At 36.3% G+C, this 20,167-nt stretch overlaps 2 protein-coding genes across 4 annotated transcripts; both read right to left on the bottom strand.

Moving 5' to 3' along the window:
* Window positions 1-5,278: 5,278 nt before the first annotated feature.
* LOC137254525 (gamma-glutamylcyclotransferase-like) lies at window positions 5,279-7,480 on the bottom strand. Of its 3 annotated transcripts, XM_067792255.1 has the most exons (5): window positions 7,244-7,480; window positions 7,107-7,179; window positions 6,890-6,991; window positions 6,694-6,827; window positions 5,279-5,806 (listed from the first exon to the last, which is right to left on the bottom strand). In XM_067792255.1, exons 3-5 carry the CDS (start codon window positions 6,989-6,991, stop codon window positions 5,494-5,496), a joined length of 549 nt encoding a protein of 182 aa, XP_067648356.1. In that variant the 5' UTR covers window positions 7,107-7,179; window positions 7,244-7,480; the 3' UTR covers window positions 5,279-5,493. The 3 variants fall into 3 exon arrangements, with proteins under 3 accessions (XP_067648356.1, XP_067648354.1, XP_067648355.1); XM_067792253.1 differs by lacking the exon at window positions 7,107-7,179; XM_067792254.1 differs by lacking the exon at window positions 7,107-7,179 and having other exon boundaries at window positions 7,298-7,438.
* An 8,019-nt stretch (window positions 7,481-15,499) lies between these two features.
* Window positions 15,500-19,256, bottom strand: LOC137254524 (gamma-glutamylcyclotransferase-like). The gene is made up of 2 exons (XM_067792251.1): window positions 18,805-19,256; window positions 15,500-16,032 (listed from the first exon to the last, which is right to left on the bottom strand). Exons 1-2 carry the CDS (start codon window positions 19,131-19,133, stop codon window positions 15,714-15,716), a joined length of 648 nt encoding a protein of 215 aa, XP_067648352.1. The 5' UTR covers window positions 19,134-19,256; the 3' UTR covers window positions 15,500-15,713.
* Window positions 19,257-20,167: the final 911 nt, after the last annotated feature.

Below are 20,167 nucleotides of genomic sequence, written 5' to 3'. Positions count from 1 at the left end.
CCGGCCATTCCAACCTAACCTAACTCGTCTAGCTTATAAAAAGTATTTATTTCGAAGATTTCTGAACGATATTTTACTAAGGCGCGACGTATCAATAGAGAATTGAATAATCCAGGATGGTAAAGCAAGTGTTTCGGAAAAAAAATCAGCTTGTTATTCTGGAGATAACTCTATATGGATATAGTTGAGTTGTAAAACATCTTCCCTATTGGAAAAAAGTTGTATCACATCATAAAACAACCGTGGTGTGGTGGCAGTATGCTTGTCCACCACACGTAAAGTCCTGGTTTCAAGTCCCGGGAATAGCCACACCGAAATAGTAATGAGAGCGCTTTTCTAATCGTAGAATTATGCTACTCTCGAAATTATCCAAAAATGTTACCTAAAATTGTGGTCTTTAGGAGCGGAGTACACGTTTTGTTTAATGAAAGAAAACATTCTTAAACCAGTTCCTCAAACTTCTTTATCTATTAAATAATTTGGGAAAAATTAAAAAACGTGAAATCAGAAAGGACATGACTGCAGCTGTTTTGTTATTTTATACCTTAGATTGTTCGAAAACAGTCTTTGAAATGGCTCTAAAAAATTTTCGAAATAAATCTTAAATAATCCCGTAACAGTACGAAAATAATTTCGAAGTAAACTTGAAATGATCCGGATGTCGTCCGAAATTAAAGCCAAAATATTAAAGTGATCCTGAAATTGCCTCAAATTCTCCCCAATATAATTTCGAAATTATTCTGAAAATAATCCCGAAGTGGTACCCATGGCCAGACATAGCACTTAGCATGTATTAGTTGATATGCGTGTACAGTGGTTTTATCTCACAGGGTAAAAAAAAATGTCAGATTTTTTTTGGGGACACCTCCCTAAAATGTTTCATTTTGTTAAATTTTAAGATTGCCAAAGTTTGAGCACAATTGGAAGATGTTAACCGGTGCCACTCGGGCTTCAAAGTTTTGAAAATCTCGTTATTTTTTGGCAGTTTGGCGGTTTCAGCGACCCATATCTCTGGAACTGCTAAAGCTATTTGCCCGTGTCATACATCAAATTAAAGGCGATACTGTTTGTAATATTTTATATGTAATAAAAGAACACGTAAGTAGTACTAAATTCTGGATAATGAAGCCAATGTCACTAAAAACGTGACTAGGTACTTGGCACCCCTTAGATCGAAGATGCGTTAATTGTATTATTATCAGGTTCCCTGTCCTATATGACAATATCCGTGAAGTGCTCCACGCCCAGCCATTTTTTCCAAGATTGGTAATTACGTTGCAACAAATATTGAAGGTATAAGCCTTTAAATCATTTAATGTTCGTAACGCTTCTCTTTAAATATATCCATAAAATACGTGTCAGAGCGCACATAATATGGGTATATAATGTTCGGTTTCCTCCAAACTTAAAATTCCTTACTTGTTATACTCAGTGTGCTTTGCACCCAGAGTATATTAACTTTGATTGGATAACGGTTGGTTGTACAGGTATAAAGAAATCGAGATAGATATAGACTTCCATATATCAAAATCATCAGTATCGAAAAAAATTTGATTGAGCCATGTCCGTCCGTCCGTCCGTCCGTCTGTCCGTTAACACGATAACTTGAGTAAATATTGAGATATCTTCACCAAATTTGGTACACGAGCTTATCTGGACCCAGAATAGATTGGTATTGAAAATAAGCGAAATCGGATGATAACCATTCCCACTTTTTATATATATAACATTTTGGAAAACACAAAAAACCTGATTAACTATCTAGTAAATAATACACCTAGAATGTTGAAATTTGACCGCCCACTTGTGATAAAATCAATTTTACAAATATTATTAATCATAAATCAAAGCGCGTTAAACCTATCGTAACAAAATTCGGCAGAGAGGTTGCCTTTACTATAAGGAATGATTTTGTATTATATTGTATTTATTTAATCACATTAGTGCATTAAGATAATGAAATCTTTTAAGAGTACAACACTCAGGTATTACAATTCAATTATAAATTTGCATAAGAAAGAAAATATGCCTAAACGTTAATTTAAGTTATATTAATGAACAGATCAAAAAATATAAAAAACGAGTATAAGAAAGTAGTATAGAGAAGTAGTTTGAAATTATTTTAGATAGCCAATTTAAGTTTCAAGATTAGAAAAGTAGCTGTAATGAATACGTCTATAGTTGTTTAGGTCTAGCGAGTTTCTCACAGAAGCAGGGATTGGATTCCAGAGAAGCGTGGTGTTGAAAAATATAGAGCAGGAAATATTTCTAGTAAAAATGGATAAGATTGGTTAAGGATCATGTCTACTTTTATACAAATGACTTTGAAAAATAGTTTTGTACCAATCATATTTGGTGCCATTATAACAAGAAATGGGGAAAAATTCAAATCTTGAAAAATGGTCGTGGCACTGCCCCTTTCTTACAATGCATTTCCCAACGTTTTTGGAGCCATAACTCAACGAAACATTTGGTGCACATGTATGCCTTTTAACAGGAAATATTTTCAGTAAAAATGGACTAAATCGGTTAAATCGCATTCTTTTATATAAAAGACTAGCTGACCCTGGCAAACTAAGTTTTGCCCAAAATATATTGTTTTAGTGAATTAATTTCCAGACTTCTAGTTTTGGTTAGAAATTTGTAATTGCTAATAACTTAGTTTATAAATTTATTAAAATTATGATTTGAATTAAATTCACAACGCTAAGTATATTTGTTTCAGAAAATAAAATTTAATTAATCACTTTTTTTCTAGCTGGCTTGAGGTCTGAGTTGAAATAAAAACACAAGGGTTTTTTATATATTACCAATATATTTCGATTACACACGGTAATCGTCTTCAGGGTGAACAATTTTTTTACGAGTGATAAACTCCACGTCAAGTGATACACACGTGTAAAAAAATTGTTCACCCTGAAGACGATTACCGTGTGTAATCGAAATATATTGGTAATATATAAAAAACCCTTGTGTTTTTATTTCAACTCAGACCTCAAGCCAGCTAGAAAAAAAGTGATTAGTTAACAAAAAGGTCGCCAAAATCAAAATTTTAAAATTTAATTAAATATTGTATCATTGAATTCTATTCATCTTATTGCACCCTATAAAAATGGCAGAGTAATTAGTGTGCTCAATTCAAAGCTGCACGATACATTTTTAGTTTTCTGATATGGAGCGTAAATAGAAAGTGTTGATGGTTTCCCAACTCGGGAACGCGCTACATACAGTTGGCCGTCTGAACAGCATGGCATCTCTAAATTTATGCCACAGACTTGCAACGACTGTCCTTGTGACTTGTTAATGGTCACCGCATATGCAAGTTTCACTGGAAACTGAATGCGCCTAAACTGAATCGGAAAATCATTTGAAGTCAAGGGTATTCTCGAAATCAGAAATTCTCTCCCTGGAACGGTCTTTTTAAAAGCTTTGCCATTATCAAATTGCTCATAAGCTTGGTTACAATCAATCTTGTTCCATTACACAGTTTTGGTGCATGCAGATTATGAAGCATAATAACTACAGATCCAACTTTGAGACGAAAAAGATGAGGGGGTGTTCCAGGCAAATCTTAAGAATTTAAAAATTATGTAGGATAATTTACTATGAGGAGGATCATTATCAATTCGATCGATTGATTTGTAGGATTGTAATTCTACCGGAATTTGGTTTTGGATCGTCCAATATAACTCATTAACATCACTATTTTTGGCTGCTAAAATTGCGTGTTCACTCATCCAAGTTAGGTTAATATAGTTTTCATCAAAGAGAGTAGATTAAGTCGAATTAGATTAATTCAGTAGTGAGTGCGTAGTACGTTTCACTTGCGCTATTGAGTGAAACGATTTTTGTGTGTCAGGCACGAGTTTGGTGTTATTGGCGCTACTGGCAATAATGGCGGTAGTGCAGGTAGTTCAGCTTTTGAATCAGAGAAGGAATTGGTGACCCTTGTAAATTATTATGGCTTTGGATATTATTGGCTGTGACTTTGAACTAAATAAATGCTGCGGACATAACAACCAGTCATTATTGAGTTTTATATTTTAGATTTAATGCACAATTAATATGGGTGTGTTTGAGCAGCCAAATAATAACAGTAGTATTGCTAAAGAGCTGCTTAGTTGATGGAATGTAGCTAATTTCCTAGTGATCAATAGATTGTCAATATTTCGTTCAAAGAACGCGCGAAATTGCCACATCTGCAGAAATTTTCCCAGATTTTCCATTGTTGAATTAACTTAAGTTGTTATGCCAATATTTTTCAGTCAGCTTATTTCAAATAGGTCATTTTCCCAAAAGCAAAATAATTTACAGCAAAGATTACAGAGTTAAACAGCCTTAAAAAATCAGCTATGTTGAGGCGGACAGCATAGCAAAAAGTATGGTAAATTCAACGTGCAGCCGTCCTACAAATTCCACAAAGTTTTACAAGTCTACAATGTACCATCTCATAATTTTTAAAATCTTTGACCTGGGTATGTACTGTTAGGTTTCACCCGAACTTAGACTTCCTTACTTGTTATTTCTAAAATCTAGTTATTTTTATTTTTTCCTTAGATACGTTTGAAAAATTTCGTACTGCTTGCATAAATATGTAAATGAAAAAAGATTTACAGAAAACAACCAAATTGTGGTTAGATAAATAAAGTGTTATGCTCGTTAGATAAATTTTCAGTTAAATTGATGCTTCCGTATTGCCTAAAGTAAGGTAAGATTGAACTGGCCGGTCCATAAAGACCTCACATAAATTGAATGTATTCCAAGTGTTATTAGAACTCTCCTCAACAACCACAGTGACGAACCCTCCTTAGAAGCACGACCTATGTTATGAAATAACTACGTCTTGCTGGCAGATACTAGAAGGTTCCAAGGACCCCCAAACACCCCACCCCCTCTTAGTTGCTTCTAGGGATCTGTCAGCTTCTACGATTTGCTTATTACCTGGTCGGCACTGTGTACTACAGACCGTTCCTGTTCCAAAAGTGTACACGTGTATCGTTTTTCTCCTAATTTTTGCACCCTTACTTCACTCTTCCACCTCTACTGAGGATCTAAGGTTTACACCGACGGCATACATTATTTTTACGACAGTGCAATAAAAAATTTGTCTTTAAAATAGAAGGTTGTGAGATCAAAATCTATTTAATAATTAAACAATTGTAAAATAGCAACCTACTCCCTTGAGCGGACACCTCTCTTGGGCGGACAAAAGTTAAGTGGCGGTTAGTGTTCGCTCAATGGAGGTCTCACACATTGTTTCTTTGTAAACAAGGTTAAATATATTTTTTACTCTTTTCATGTTTATTTCATTAATAAAGCACTTTCCAATAACTTGGTGAAACCTATGCACAAGAAAATGCATTAGTTTTATGTAAACAACATATAAATAAATATTTCCTTTTTACATGAAACAAATAAAAATATGTATTTAATCGAATCTCACAGTGACATGCACATTTTTTCTCCACCTTCGATAAACTTAATAGCTCTTCCCTATAAGCAAGTATCGTGTAAATCCAATTTATTTTCCAACAGCTCAACAATTTTTCCGTTGTGTTTGATTGAGCGCAACCATTGTACATAATCTGCTGGTAGACATGACTCAATAGCTCCTTTAACCATTGTTTTCAAATAGGTTTTCGATGGTTGCCTGTTGTAAGGTATTTCCTCTGGTTTCATACATTTCACATCTCCGATTGGCTGTTTTGCTAAATGATAAGCCCTACATTCAATTCGTTTGCCATCATTCATCGCTAATACTGGAACTGTGATCGGTACATAAACGCCAAGGGAAACGCCTTCTTGGCTAGACGGTAGAAGTGGAGGAATGAAAATCAAATTAGCAAGTTGAAATACAAAACCAAAAACATTAGTGTTCGCCGAAAGCACCAAATAGTAGACAAAATAGGCGCTTACGGAAAACACAACTGTTGAGTGATAATTTTCTAAATGCACCGGGGAGTATGTTTAATACACTCAATGGCTCGGATTTAACTTCGAATTACTGAGCATACATTTTTTTTGATACATTCACTCAACGTGTTTATTCGGCTGTCTGACAGCTGTTTGACATTTTAAAGTGTTGTTAAGAATACAGTATTTTCTTATAATATCTAAGATCCCAAATTATTGCCCCTTTCCCAACAGAACACTTTTGTGTATAAGGGTAGGTGCGTGTGTACAACAAAATATGAAGATAAACAAATTTTATATCAGCCTTCGGACCATTGTTAGTGAGGCAAAATGAAGGAATTGCCCGGCGAACCCCGTTCTTAAAGTAAAATATCCTTATCTCGCAGCAGAGGAGAGCAATCTCCCTGAGGACACTCGCATCACTCTAGCTCAACTTCGATCTGAATACTGTACAGGTTAAACTCTTACCTATCCATAATCAGCCCCGACATATGTACATAATGTATGCCCCGTTTGCGACATGTCCCAAAATGACGCCAACCATATTTTCAATGTAATGCGAAACCATCGCCTCTAACACCTCGTTCTCACATTTGGTAAAAATTACGAAGTACTCATTTGGATCGAGTATTCTCGATACCTTTTACTGAGTATGAGTTGTTGGTTTCACTGATGGTATCTTTTTACCACTAATACTAACCAAGTAACCGTTACCAAATCTGATCGAACCTATTGTTTTACTTCAACAAAGAATTCTAAATATTTCTTTTTTTTACTTACTCATCCAAACTCTTCATGTCCTTATTATCTATCTGCCAAATGGCGCCATAAACACTCGAGCCCGGTTTAGGTACAATAGTTGCTGGCGCACCATGCCATGTACGAGAACTGGTATAGAAGTCAAGCTGATAGTCCTATAAAAAAAATATTTCAAAGTTATACTAAACGGAAAATATCGTAAGATAAATCTACTAACCTCCAGCTTTCCAGGCCCCACACGCACTGCTGATGGATTTTGTATATGTATTCGCTTGGTTAAAAGATTACTGCCAAACCCGAAATAATAAAACGAACTCATCTACGAAAGAAGAGCAAATATATTTATTTCAGCGGCATTTTATTCGATATTTCAAATCGCTAGTGTAGTCGCAGAATAAGGAAAAGCTTTGTTGATTTAATAGTATTTGACATACGGCAATCAGCTCTTTACAGACAGCGATAATGACAATTAGCTGTTCAATTCTCCAATCACGCACAGCCTTAAAACTGCGGGAAACACATCTATGCACATCTCAATTAAATTATTATGAAAACGCCGTTTTTCACATACCATATGCCCACAAACGCACGAATATACTTATGTATAAACTTATATTTCACTCACTTCTAAATGAATAAATGCGATAAAATGTTTTATAATATTTTTAAAGCTCGTTTCCCACGTTTTTGTTGCTATTTCTTGTCCCTCCTCGCTGCATCAAGCAAAACGGTATTAAGCGAATGTCAAACTAATTGATGTATGTAGACAAGTTTTGTTTTCACTCGTTGTCTGATAAGAGGTAAAAGCTTCACAAATGACATAAAGCTTTTATGAATTGAGCTTTTGAAAATGTATTATAGCGGCGAATATATTAAGCTGGAATAATTAAAAAAAACCAAAGCATAATAACATGTTCGATTGATTGCCATACACAAGAATTCTGTTATTACTCTCACGGTTGCCTAACCATGTTTTTTTCATATGGGACCAAAATTCATCGAAAAAAGGACGGAACCGCAAAGAAATGGACAAAATTTTTGTATCCTAAAATTGGTACACAAACAATTCGGTAATTCACAAATGTGTCAAATTCCTTGTAACATCTTAAATTTCAGGTTGGCTTAATACAATGTCACACATTTTCATTTTAACAAAAAGTCTTATATAAATATATGTTTTAACGAAAAACCTTAGAGTAAAACCCGTGTAGCAAGCCAAACTAATTCAGTTTTATTTTCACAAAAATCTTATTTTTATACTCAGCGTGCTTTGCACACAGAGTATATTAACTTTGATTGTATAACGGTTAGTTGTACAGGTATAAAGGAATCGAGATAGATATAGATATCAAAATCATCAGTATCGAAAAAAAATTTGATTGAGCCATGTCCGTCTGTTAACACGATAACTTGACTAAATATTGAGATATCTTCACCAAATTTGGTACACAAGCTTATCTGGACCCGGAATGGGTATTAAAAATGAGCGAAATCGGATGATAACCACGCCCACTTTTTATATATATAACATTTTGGAAAACACAAAAAACCTAATTATTTAGTATATAATAAACCTAGAATGTTGAAATTTGACATTGAACCTATTGTAACAAAATTCGGCAGAGATGTTGTCTTTACTATATGGAATGCTGTGAAGAAAAATTTATGAAATCGGTTAAGGACCACGCCCACGTTTATATAAAAGATTTTTAAAAGGGTCGTGGACGAATAAAATAAGCTATATCTTTGCAAAAGAGAGCTTTATATCAATTGTATTTCCTTTCCCAAGAGGATTTATAACAATAAATAGGAAAAACTTCAAATCTAAAAAAATGGGTATGGTACCGCTCCGTTTATGACTAACCAATTTTCTATGTTTCGGGAAAAAACGGACGAGATCGGTTAAAGACCACGCCCACTTTTATATAAAAGTTTTTTAAAAGGGTCGTAGACGAAAATAATAAGCTATGTCTTAGCGAAAAAGAGCTTTGTATCAATAGAATTTTACTTTCTAAATTAAATTATAACATTAAATTGGAAAACACTAAAATTTTTGAAAATGGGTGTGGCACCGCCCCTTTTATGACTAAGGAATTTTTATGTTTCGGAAGCCAAACTCGAAGAAAAATTAGCAGAATATATTTCTAGTAAAAATGGATGGAATCGGTTAAAGACCACGGCAATTTAGATATAAAACAAGTTGAAAAGGGCCGTAGACTAGAATAATAAGCTACGAGTTAGCAAAAAATAGTTTTGAATCAATGATATCTCACTTATCAAGTTTTTTAATCGGGCGGTGCCACGTGTTATGTAGAATAGTAATTTATCTGAAATGAAATGTACAATTGAAGCTCACGCTGAGTATATAATGTTCGGTTACACTCGACACACTTACTTGTTTAATCTACATTTCTCCAGAGCTCCATTGAATAAATTTTATCAAATCAGTCCCAAATGTAAAAAAAAGGTTTTTTCCAATAGCTGAGTGTTCCAATTTTTTTTATGATACGCAGAATTTAATTTTTTACCATTACGTTTACCAATACACCCTCACCCTTCAATTTTCCCTTATATGGTCTAGATTCAGTAAGTGCGAGTTTTGAAATGTACACTTTTTTGCCATATACTTTGTTTTACGTATTTAATCCAGCCACAGTCATAAAATTAACCCTAGAAAGGTCTTAAAAGTTTCAACTGTGTCGTAATCGAATTTTGTTCACATTTAAATAGGTACGAGAAATTAGTCGACAATGTTATTATTAAAGCTTCTCGCGTTCTGCTCTCCAACGGCCTGCCTTACTTCCGATACAAATTACTCTAAATTATGTACGCAGAAAATTTTCAAATATCCAATACTTTGATATAATCATTGTACCTAAAACTACTCAAAATATGCTTCATATTGATCGTGTAATATCGGCATGCAAACTTTTTCTGATTGGACTCTATAGTGCAGGCCGGAAATATATATAAACTTTTAATTTTGTAACTTATTATGAATTAGACAGTTATATATGTATGTAGCAGAAACGCCATTAACTTCCAAACACAAGGATAGAAAATATAGCCGCATCGCAGTGTGAGGCGACGCAAGAAGACACTTTCCAGAGTGAGTTAAATAAATGCCTAATATCTTGCGTGGCTTAACACCACAATAGGTTTGGAATTCCTTAACATTTTGTTTGGGCTGTGTGAGAAAAATAAAAATTTTTATATATGGCTTCTTTTTAAGCATTTTTTATGGGTCACTTTTTGTTTGGCATGTCGATATATTGCTCCGCAAACTCTCAACACCTATCAGTATGCTTGCACACACAAGTTGATCATAAATTTAGGGATTGGCAAGTGCACTTAATATAAAACATGCTTTGATTTAGTTTTCAATTCAAGAATGGCTTAATGAGTGGCAAACTCCCTCAAATTTCTTTGAGCTGCATGTGCATTTGCAACAACTTTTTTTAAGCTCAAATAGTGACAAAAATCTATCACGAAAAGTGTTTGATAACCCATCGAAATATCTAGCCACAAAAACAAGATTTTCTGATTGGCCGCTTGTTTCACCAACAATTAACGAAAATTGGTTTGCTTCAAGATCCAACAATTTTCTAAACTATCTGGTAGGTGAATTGCTATTATTCTGCTTCATTTTGATGACAGCAATTTTTGATATAAGGGTTAATGGAGATATGGAGAATTTTGTTGGCAGTTTGTTTTTTACCTCAAAAGACAAAATAACCAATTTTGGTTAAAGCCTAAAAAGGACCAAAATTTGAAAAAAGCGACCAGCAGACCAAATGGGCTTGGAAAGGGCCATTTTTGGCCCAAATGGACTAAAGTGGCAACCGTGATTCCTCTCCCAAAACACATGGATTCTGTTATTCCTCTACCAGAACACAAGAATTCTGTTATTACTCTGCTTCATTAGGTAACATTAATATAAATAAAATCGTTCTGTCGCCCTCATTTTTCATTCGTACTGTAGCTGATGGTGGTTGCAAATACTACTTAGAAAAGACAGACTGCACGTGCGACACCTAGGCGTTTGAAGCACAACATCAAAATGTGCTTGGTACATTTTCGAATTCCAATATGGGTCATGATTTTAAATTTTTATTTGACTTTAACTGTTATGCGAAAATATTTCTGGTTACTTATTTTTAAATCGGTATGCAGTATGCTTACATCAAACTTTGGATTTTTAGTTTAGTTCACTTTCCTGTGAGTTGGTAAGATAGGGCACCATAAGTGGAAGACACACTTTGACACTTCTGAAAAAGCACAGAGGGGTTCTCAGCCTACTCATACAGTGTCGGGGTAAACTCCTTTGCTAAGCCACGTCCAGTAAACTAACTTATTAGAAGGAAATATCAAATTCTTGCAGATGCGGAGAGCAAATTCGAAACTGTTAGAACTTAAATCATCCTCTCAATTGTGATGTTGGGTTAATACCTCTACCAGCGACTTCCGTTAAGAGACATATCGTGAAAGTCGCGCCACTCGATTGGCGAGGCATTTTTAACCATAACACCAGATATTTTTGCATCCAATAATCTTAAATTTCCCCATCTTGGTTTTTCTTTTCCACGTAAACCAACGTATTTTCACCCCGATTCTTTCAAGGTGTATTTTACTCTTCAAATTATAAATCAGGAAACTCTATTTTAAATCTAAAGGTTATATACATATCTTAATGGGCATTTGTCTAGAAGAAGTACTTTTTTTAAGTTAGCAAAAAGAATATCGGCAAGAGTAGGAACGAAACGCGTGAGTACCACTTTAGGTTAGGTTATGTGGTAGCTGCCCTGATAGGGGAAGCTCACTTGGACAATATAAAGGTCCGTTTTGATACCAATAAAATATAATAAAATAACGGTAACGTTGCTATAACTACTTAGAGAATCGTTGCGTAGCGTTCTGAATAATAATGATGCCAATCTTGGATGAATCCTCCGAAGATCCCAGTGAGTCGCGACTGAAGTACTTTCGCCTAGTTCAGTCAAAAGCTTGGCAATTAAGCATAAAGTGATTCGATAATTCCACCTCATCATTTATCATACAGCTGCAGCGGGATGGGGTTTCCATTATATTGAGACGTACCGCATGGATTCCCATGCGGCAGTACCATGTCAAAACCCCAATGACCATTGATAGGTGAGCCTTATTGAGCCCAATTATTTCGGCAAACCTCCTGCCATCCACTTCCACCCAGAAAGATCTTGCCACCCTGCAAGGGGTGGTGTCCGCCCATGTTTTCTGTGCTGACTCGAAGCCCATCTATGCAGGAGAAAACCACAGGTGGCCAGAGGAATCCCCAAATCCCTACAACCATCTTCATCCGGTTCAGTTGTACCGATGCGGGGTAAGAGATCCGCTTGGCAGTTGCCCGGGCAATCGCTATGGCCTGTGACCCAGATAATCTTAATTATAAAATAGTTCGATACAATCGCAAGCGAGGTCAAACACTCCCTTACCAAACTCGATCGCACTGTATGGAACTTTCACTGGATATCATTTCATCCACCGTATCCTTAATCGCAGCAACTTCCGCTTGGTAGACGCTGCAGTGATCGGCCATCTTAAACTTGCGGCTTCCATTTATATCTTCACAAAAGATTCCCACCAAATTTCGACTCATCCGTGAACAAGTTAACCTGTCCCCCTGCCCCAGATGAGTCCTCTTCCCCATTGCTTTCACGAGGGAATGACTGGGGTGAAGGTTGTGTAGGGAACAGTTATCAGCATCAGGTAGCCCTGCGCAGGGCGCCCGGAATTTTTCCCCTGACTAGGATAGACGGGTCTTCTGCTACGCAACCACCTGACAGCCATTGGCTTCCAGCTCAACAAGAAGCTCGTTGACTACCACAACCTAGAGCAGAGGAGAATCCCCACCCCACTCTCTCAATTATGGTCCCTTCCCACTCCGCTGTGACAGTTTTTCTGCAGAGAAGTTTGTTAATATTTTAACCAGATCCCCCTCAACTCCCAAACCAACCAGAGCTCTTTCTATTGCCCTGGAAGGACAATGTTCTTAGTCCCCTCGATGTCTAGGAAGCACTCGTAGTAAACTGTTTAGAACACAAACCCCACAGGACCCCTCTATTTGCTTTACAATCCAATGGAGAACCGTTTCCGTTGATCTGCCTATAAAATAGGCATGCTTAGGTAATACTTGAGGGCTTCTGTCGTTAGAATAAAGATAACCTTGACCGTGTTCCAAGACTTCGGAATATAACTAAGCATAAGGAAGTTAGAGTAAATGATGGCCAACAAGCGGCAGAAAATCCCTAAAGACCTTTGAAGTTGCGCAGGAATGATGCCATACGGGCCCGGATGGGCTTGAACGAACTTACGTATAGCCCAGGTGATTTGACCTTCCCGTAGTGGAATGGCAGGCATTCCTGCATAGCCAGCGATCGCCGACTGTGCAGGCGGAGATCCCTGCGCAAGTGGGACATCGGGAAAATTATTATCCCCTTGAAGCTTTAGGGATTCCTCTCTACTCATCGACCAGTCGCCATTATCATCCCTGAGACACCCTAAAAGGAGGGTATCCTAGATAGTATTTTTCTACGCCTCGCGGATTCATTGCAGCCTTCTACGTTTTCACAGAAGCTTCTCCATGAACATCGCTTGACTATCCTCATTTTATATTTATAAATTCCCATACTCACCTTATAGAGCTCCCAGTCCGAGGGCAGTTTACTCCTCCTGGCTCTACTGAACAGCCGTCTACTGGACGCCTCAGACGGCTTTCTCTTGCCCCTGTAAGTTTTCGATGGACATGACAGTTGAAAGGGGCTATTACTTGCCGAGGTGACGCTTCCACCAGAACGTCTATCCCAGATTCGGACAGGTCGGAACTAAAGGCAGGCGTCGCAGGTAATAGCTGTCCCAGCTTCCTACAATACAAGTCCCCGTTAGTCCTTTTAGAATACCTAAAATATATTTTAACAGGACGTTCTTCGCTCATCGAAAACTGAATATATCTGTGATCAGAGGAGTGCTCGTTAAGAACCCTCCAACCCGATATCCGATCTTCCAGTTTTCTACTAACCAGGGTGAGGTCCCGGACCACCCCCTTGCCGCAGTAACAAAATTCCGATTATGAGCCCTGTTACATATACAGAGTGCCTCAACAACAATTAAAATAAATAAAGACTCTCAAACTCACCTCTAGTATTGGTATCCGAGCATCCCCAGATGCTGTGGTGGGCGTTAGCATCAGCACCCATAATCACGTTTCAGCGGTGATTTCGCCCAGTATGACAGGTGGTGGTCCCACTACACCCCTATGGGGCATATACGCTGAGACCACCCACATTTCATTACTACCTCTCTCGAGGCAGACTGTGGTTACGGCGTCAGTGCTGAAATTAGAGAAAATAAAAGCTTGAATCTCCTTTTTAACAAGCACACAGAATCTAGACCTACCTGCCTTTCAAGACAGAGCCACAAATTAGCGGAAGCCGCCTTAGAGTGCTGAAGATTCATCTGTCGGATTTCTATCATCACCATTCTTCTTCCGGACCCCATCCTTGGCGGATTCGCCCTCGGAGGCTATGAGTTCCTCCTCTCTACCAAACAGACGATTTACACTGATGAGATTCCGCCATCGATGATTCGCCTTCGGAGGCTAGGTGTTCCTCCTCTGCCCTATCAGCCAGGCGGCCAACACTGATGACAGATCCCGCCATCGACGTCAACAGTACACCCGGCTTTTCTCATTTCCATATGACGCTTTCGCATTCTCATCTGACACTTTCTCATTTACAATTAAACTATTCTCGTTTTCATATGACGGTTTCTCATTTGCAATTAATTATTCTTATTTCCTAGTGACGCTTTCTCATTTACAACTGGAAATGGTGTAGATTATTTTCTGTCAAATGTTTACTTTTCTCTTTTATTTTGTGCTTCCAATTTCGGATTTTTTCGAAAACATTTCGTTGGTTGTTTAGGAATGTTTCAGGACAATAGAGGGGCTGTTTGTATGGATTGTTAATAGGACTTTTCCGGAGCTATTTCAAGATTATTGCATAGCTATTTCGGGACCGGTTGTGTTGTTGTTGTTGAAGCAGTGCTTCGCCCCATCCAATAGGTGCGAACACTCAAAATTTTTCATCAATATAATTGCACTTTCAACAGGGGTGGACCAGAGAGAAAGCGGTGCCAAAGGCGCTGGATCCACATTGCAATTGAAAAGATGATTTATGTCATGAGGGGATACGTTACAAGCAGGACATACTTTATGTACATCGGGGTGAATTCTGGATAGGTAAGAGTTTAACCTGTTACAGTCTCAAGATCGAAGTTGAGCTAGACTAACGCGCCTCTACCTGTGGAGGTTGCTTTCCTCTACTGCGAGTTTGGGATATTTGACTGTATGAACTGGGTTCGCCAGGCAATTCCTGGTATGGACGTCCGATGCGTTTTGATGGATTTCTCTGAGGAAATTTTGTATTCTTTTTCTCCTAATGGCTGAGTTCTCGTGTGCCCTATTTCCTCATAAAGCTTGCGGAGATGACTTTCTAAGTCTCTGGGAGGCCCTATCTCTTCAATCAGATGCCTGTTGGAATAGCCAGATATCTGTGTATTCAGCAGAAACTGTTCAGCATTTGATTTCTCTCCCTTATAGGGAGTACTCTCACCTCACTGTGTAAATGGTGTTCTAGGGACATAAGAAGACAACCCGTAGTAGCTTAGAGAGCGATGTTTTGGCAGGCCTGTAGATTCTTCCAATGAGTTACCTTTAGGCTCGGCGACCATATCGGGGACAAGTAGTATCCGACCAAGTTCTTCCACGCCCAATCTTGGGACCCGCAAAAAATATGAGCTGAAGGCAGATTTTTATTTCCATATCTCTGGCTACTACATATAACTTCCAGTTAGTTTTTGACGTTTGACATCAGACTAAGAAGTTTTTATTAAAAAACTGTAGCAATAAACTAAATACTTATGTGTAAAAAATGTATGTATTTACAAAACACCCTCTTGTGCACCTAAATATGTCACAGGTGTGCAGTCACAGTGAAGGGAAAACATCATGTAACCAATTGCACATCCTTCAGCTCCAAAATACTTTCCAACTCTGGTGCTATGTGACCATTATGTTTTACATTTTTCAACCAATCTATGTACCCTGGCACAATACCCGTCTCCTCAGCACCCTTAACCAAGCATTGAAGATACGTTTTGGAAGGCTGACGGTTTGGTGGCACCAGCTGCTGAGCGGTGAAGGACGTTAAGGGTTTGACAGGTTGATCAACCAACAAATATGCGCGTGCAGTAATTGATGTATCATTTGGCAGCATTACGGGTACACTTGCAGCATAATAAATGTCTTCGTGAACACCCTCTTGACTGTAAAATAGTTTAAGTACATGGTATGAAAACAAATAATTTTTATAAATTAAATAAACTATAAATGTTATACCAAATTCACACAAAACTTTAATGACATCACAATTTAGCCTAATGAAATAATTAATTTTTCCTTTCTTCACAGGCCATTTGCTTCATAAACGAACATCTATCAGTAGCCCCAAAAAATTACGCTTTAAAAAAATAGTTAAAAGAAACAGCTCTCCTCTCTAACTTTAAAGACAATCAAACACAAGTAAAGGTGTCTAAGTTCAGGTGTAACCGAACATTATATACTCAGCGTGAGCTTCAATTGCACATTTCATTTCAGATAAATTACTTTTCTAAATAACACGTGGCATCGCCCGTTTAAAAAAAAAATGTCTCCACATTTCCTCCTACAATATAACTTGATAAGTGAAATATTATTGATTCAAACCTATTTTTTGCTAATTTATAGGTTATTATTCTAGTCTACGACCCTTTTAAACCTTTTAAACTTGTTTTATATCTAAGTTGCCGTGGTCTTTAACCGATCCCGTCCATTTTGACTAGAAATATTTTCTGCTATAAGGAAAATATGTGTACCCAATTTTGTTACGATATGTAAATTTTTCTTCGAGTTATGGCTCCTGAAATATTGAAAATTGCTTAGACAAAAAAGGGGCGGTGCCACAACCATTTTTTTTCAAATTTAATTATTTTCCAATTTAATGTTATAATTCAATTTAGAAAGTAAAGTTCTATTGATACAAAGCTATTTTTCTCTAAGATATAGCTTATTATTTTCGTCTACTACCCTTTTAAAAATCTTTTATATAAAAGTGGGCGTGGTCTTTAATCGATCTCGTCCATTTTTTCTAGAAATATTTCTTGCTATAGGGAAAATTTGTGTACCCAATTTTATTACGATCCTTTAATTTTTCTTCGAGTTATGCCACCCGAAACATAGAAAATTGCTTATAGTAAAGCAGGCATGCTTAACGAACGAAACGATATCATTTCGTTACGATAATCAACGCTAATAAACGTTAAATAACGTTTCGTTCGTTAAGCATGCCTGTAGTAAAGGCAACCTCTCTGCCGAATTTTGTTACGATAGGTTTAACGATTTTTGATTTATGATTAATAATATTTGTAAAACTGATTTTATCACAAGTGGGGGGTGCCACGCCCATTTTAAAATTTTTTTTCAAATTTTTATCAAGAGTCTCAATATCAGTACACATGTCAAATTTCAGCATTCTAGGTGTATTATTTACTAAATAATCAGGTTTTTTGTGTTTTCCAAAATTTTTATATATAAAAAGTGGGCGTGGTTATCATCCGATTACGCTGATTTTCAATACCAATCTATTCTGGGTCCAGGTAAGCTCGTGCACCAAATTTGGTGCAGTTATCTCAATATTTACTCAAGTTATCGTATTAACGTACAGACGGACGGACATGGCTCAATCAAATTTTTTTTCGATACTGATGATTTTGATATATGGAAGTCTATATCTATTTCGATTCCTTTATACCTGTATAATCAACCGTTATCCAATCAAAGTTAATATACTCTGTGTGCAAAGCACGCTGAGTATAATAAGTGCATACCCAAGAGATGTTAAACCTTACCAAATATGTACCTGGTTTTTAAAGAACCATATTATCTTTTGTTGCAAGTGCTGGACACAATTTTATTTGGGGTATTTATTTTTCGTAAATTGTTAAAAATAATTCATTTTTGAAATCCATTTTTTGCATTGAAAATAAAATCTGAAACACCAAACTAAATCTTTTTCGGAATAGTCAATTGTACTGCAGAAGACATGAAATTGGATTCAGAATAAACACATTTGCTTCAGAAGTTTTAAAATGAAGTTGAGAATAGTCAGTTGTATTTCAGGAATGTAAAATTTATTTCAGAATAAACAATTATACTTCAGAAGCTGTAAGATAAAGTTGAGAATAGTCAGTTGTATTGCAGGAATGTAAAATTTATTTCAGAATAAACCATTGTACTTCAGAAACTGTAAAATATTTTTCAGAATAATCAATTGCACTTCAGAAAATTTGATATGGACTTAGAACAGACAATTGCACTTCAGCAACGGGAAATTTCACTTCAGCAACCATTAATTTTACTTAAAAATAGTCAATTATACTTTCGAAACCATAAAACGTTTTTAAAAATAACATACTGCTCCTAAAAGTATAATAGTTTTGAAGTGACCCAGTAAGTGGTTTCTTAAGTAGTTACAACATGCGATTTCTGAAGTTCAATTGACTATTCTTAAGTGCAATTAACAGTTTTTGAAACGCAATTTACTGTTTCTGAATTACAATTTATTATTCTGAAATAAAATTTATGATTTATGAATTACAGTTGACTATTTTGAAATATACATTACGCTCTCTGAAGTACACTTGACCAATTTGAAGTACATTGTACGACTTCTGAATAACGTTTGACTAGTCGGAAGTCTAATTTAACGTTTCTAAATTACAAATGATTATTCTGAAATACATTTCACCGTTTTTGAACAATATTTTATGGTTTCTGAAGTACACCTGAAAAATATGTAACTTTTATGACTCCATTAATCATACAATAAAGCGATAATGAGATAATTAGGAATTTGCATTTTGTATAGAAGATAGAGTTCAATAAGAAAATAGAGTTCACAAGGGCTTTAATGTAGAAAACTTGAATAATCAGTCCATTAACCCTCTGTGTGAAGTTGAAATAAATCAATTTAATGATATTATTGGTTGATTCGAACTTACTTATCAATATCATCCAAATTACTTAGATCAATTTCCCAGAGCGTGCCGTAAACGTAGGCGCCATCTGTCGGTACAACAGTAGCTGGGGCACCACCCCAACGTTCGGTGAACGTATTAAAGTCCAAACGATAATCCTTCAAAATTCCCACACCAATTTTTTGTGCTGTTGGATTTTGTATATGTATGCGTTTTGTAAGCATATTACTGCCATAACCGAAATATATAAATTTATCACCCACACGTTCTGGCAACTCGGACGGTATAACATAGGCATTAACGCAGGACCAAGCTAATAGCGGTATAAGGAAAAGTAAGTTTCTCGAAAACATGTCTTTATTATTGTTTGTTTGTTTAGTTTGATGTTAAGAAACCAATAAATTATTGACTTTTTTATGTCCAAACATTTGGTTTGTCTCATTTATACTGTTTACAATAGAAAACATGGCGCTCAAAGAGCGAGCTTATTCATTTCAAATAATTTAATAATGCGCATTTAATAAGAGTTTGCTCTATTTTTTGCTTTATATGATAATTCTCTTTTTTTTTTATTTATTGCCATAGACGAGCACATTCGTAGGTACCCAACAAACATTGTAGGCTTTTTCTAAACTTAAAAACGTCAACACAAGTCTTGGAATACATTAAGCGAAAGGGAACCTTTCCTGCTAACCTTCTAATTTTTTCTTGAAATAAAATTATACACAACAATTTTTCACTTCTCACTCCCACTCGCATTCTCACTCCCCCTCGCACTCCCACTCTCACTCCTACTCCCAATTTTTTTCTAAACCTTCCTTGAACTATTACGAACGAGACAAAAAAAGTTATCGAAATCGGTCAAACCGCTTTTAAATTTTAGTGAGACAATATCGACTGCTGAATGGAATATTTATATAAATCACCCTATCAGAAAACCTTTGAATAACGCCCTATTTCAGAATTTGTTTCAAAAATGATATATCCAAGGCGAGTCCATACCAGGTTGTGGCAAAGCGAATTCAACCAATTCGCCGTGCAGAAGAATGTCAAGTCAAAAGAAAATTGTAATTGTTTTCGATTAACTGATATATTAAAGTACAAGGCGCTGTATGGAAAATTAATAAGAAAAAACAATCAGCTGTTGGGATAACAACACCTGGTATTGAATTCGCCTTGACTATATCTCAGAATTTGTTTCATAAACGCCCCATCTAATGTCAAAATGTTTTGAGCTCAAGTAAGGCATTTTTGAAACAAATTGTGAGACAACGCATTCTTGAAACACATTTTGAAATAGGTCATTATTGAAACGTTTTATGGTATAGGGTGCATTCGAAACGGCAGCTGAGATAGGGTGATATTCCCCTCAGCTGTCGATAATCTA

Source organism: Eurosta solidaginis, chromosome 5 (assembly GCF_040869045.1).
Source record: "Eurosta solidaginis isolate ZX-2024a chromosome 5, ASM4086904v1, whole genome shotgun sequence".
In the NCBI taxonomy this organism is placed as follows: Eukaryota; Metazoa; Arthropoda; class Insecta; order Diptera; family Tephritidae; genus Eurosta; species Eurosta solidaginis.
The sequence above is the reverse complement of the archived record's forward strand: the minus strand, read 5'-3'. Positions and strand labels throughout refer to the sequence as shown.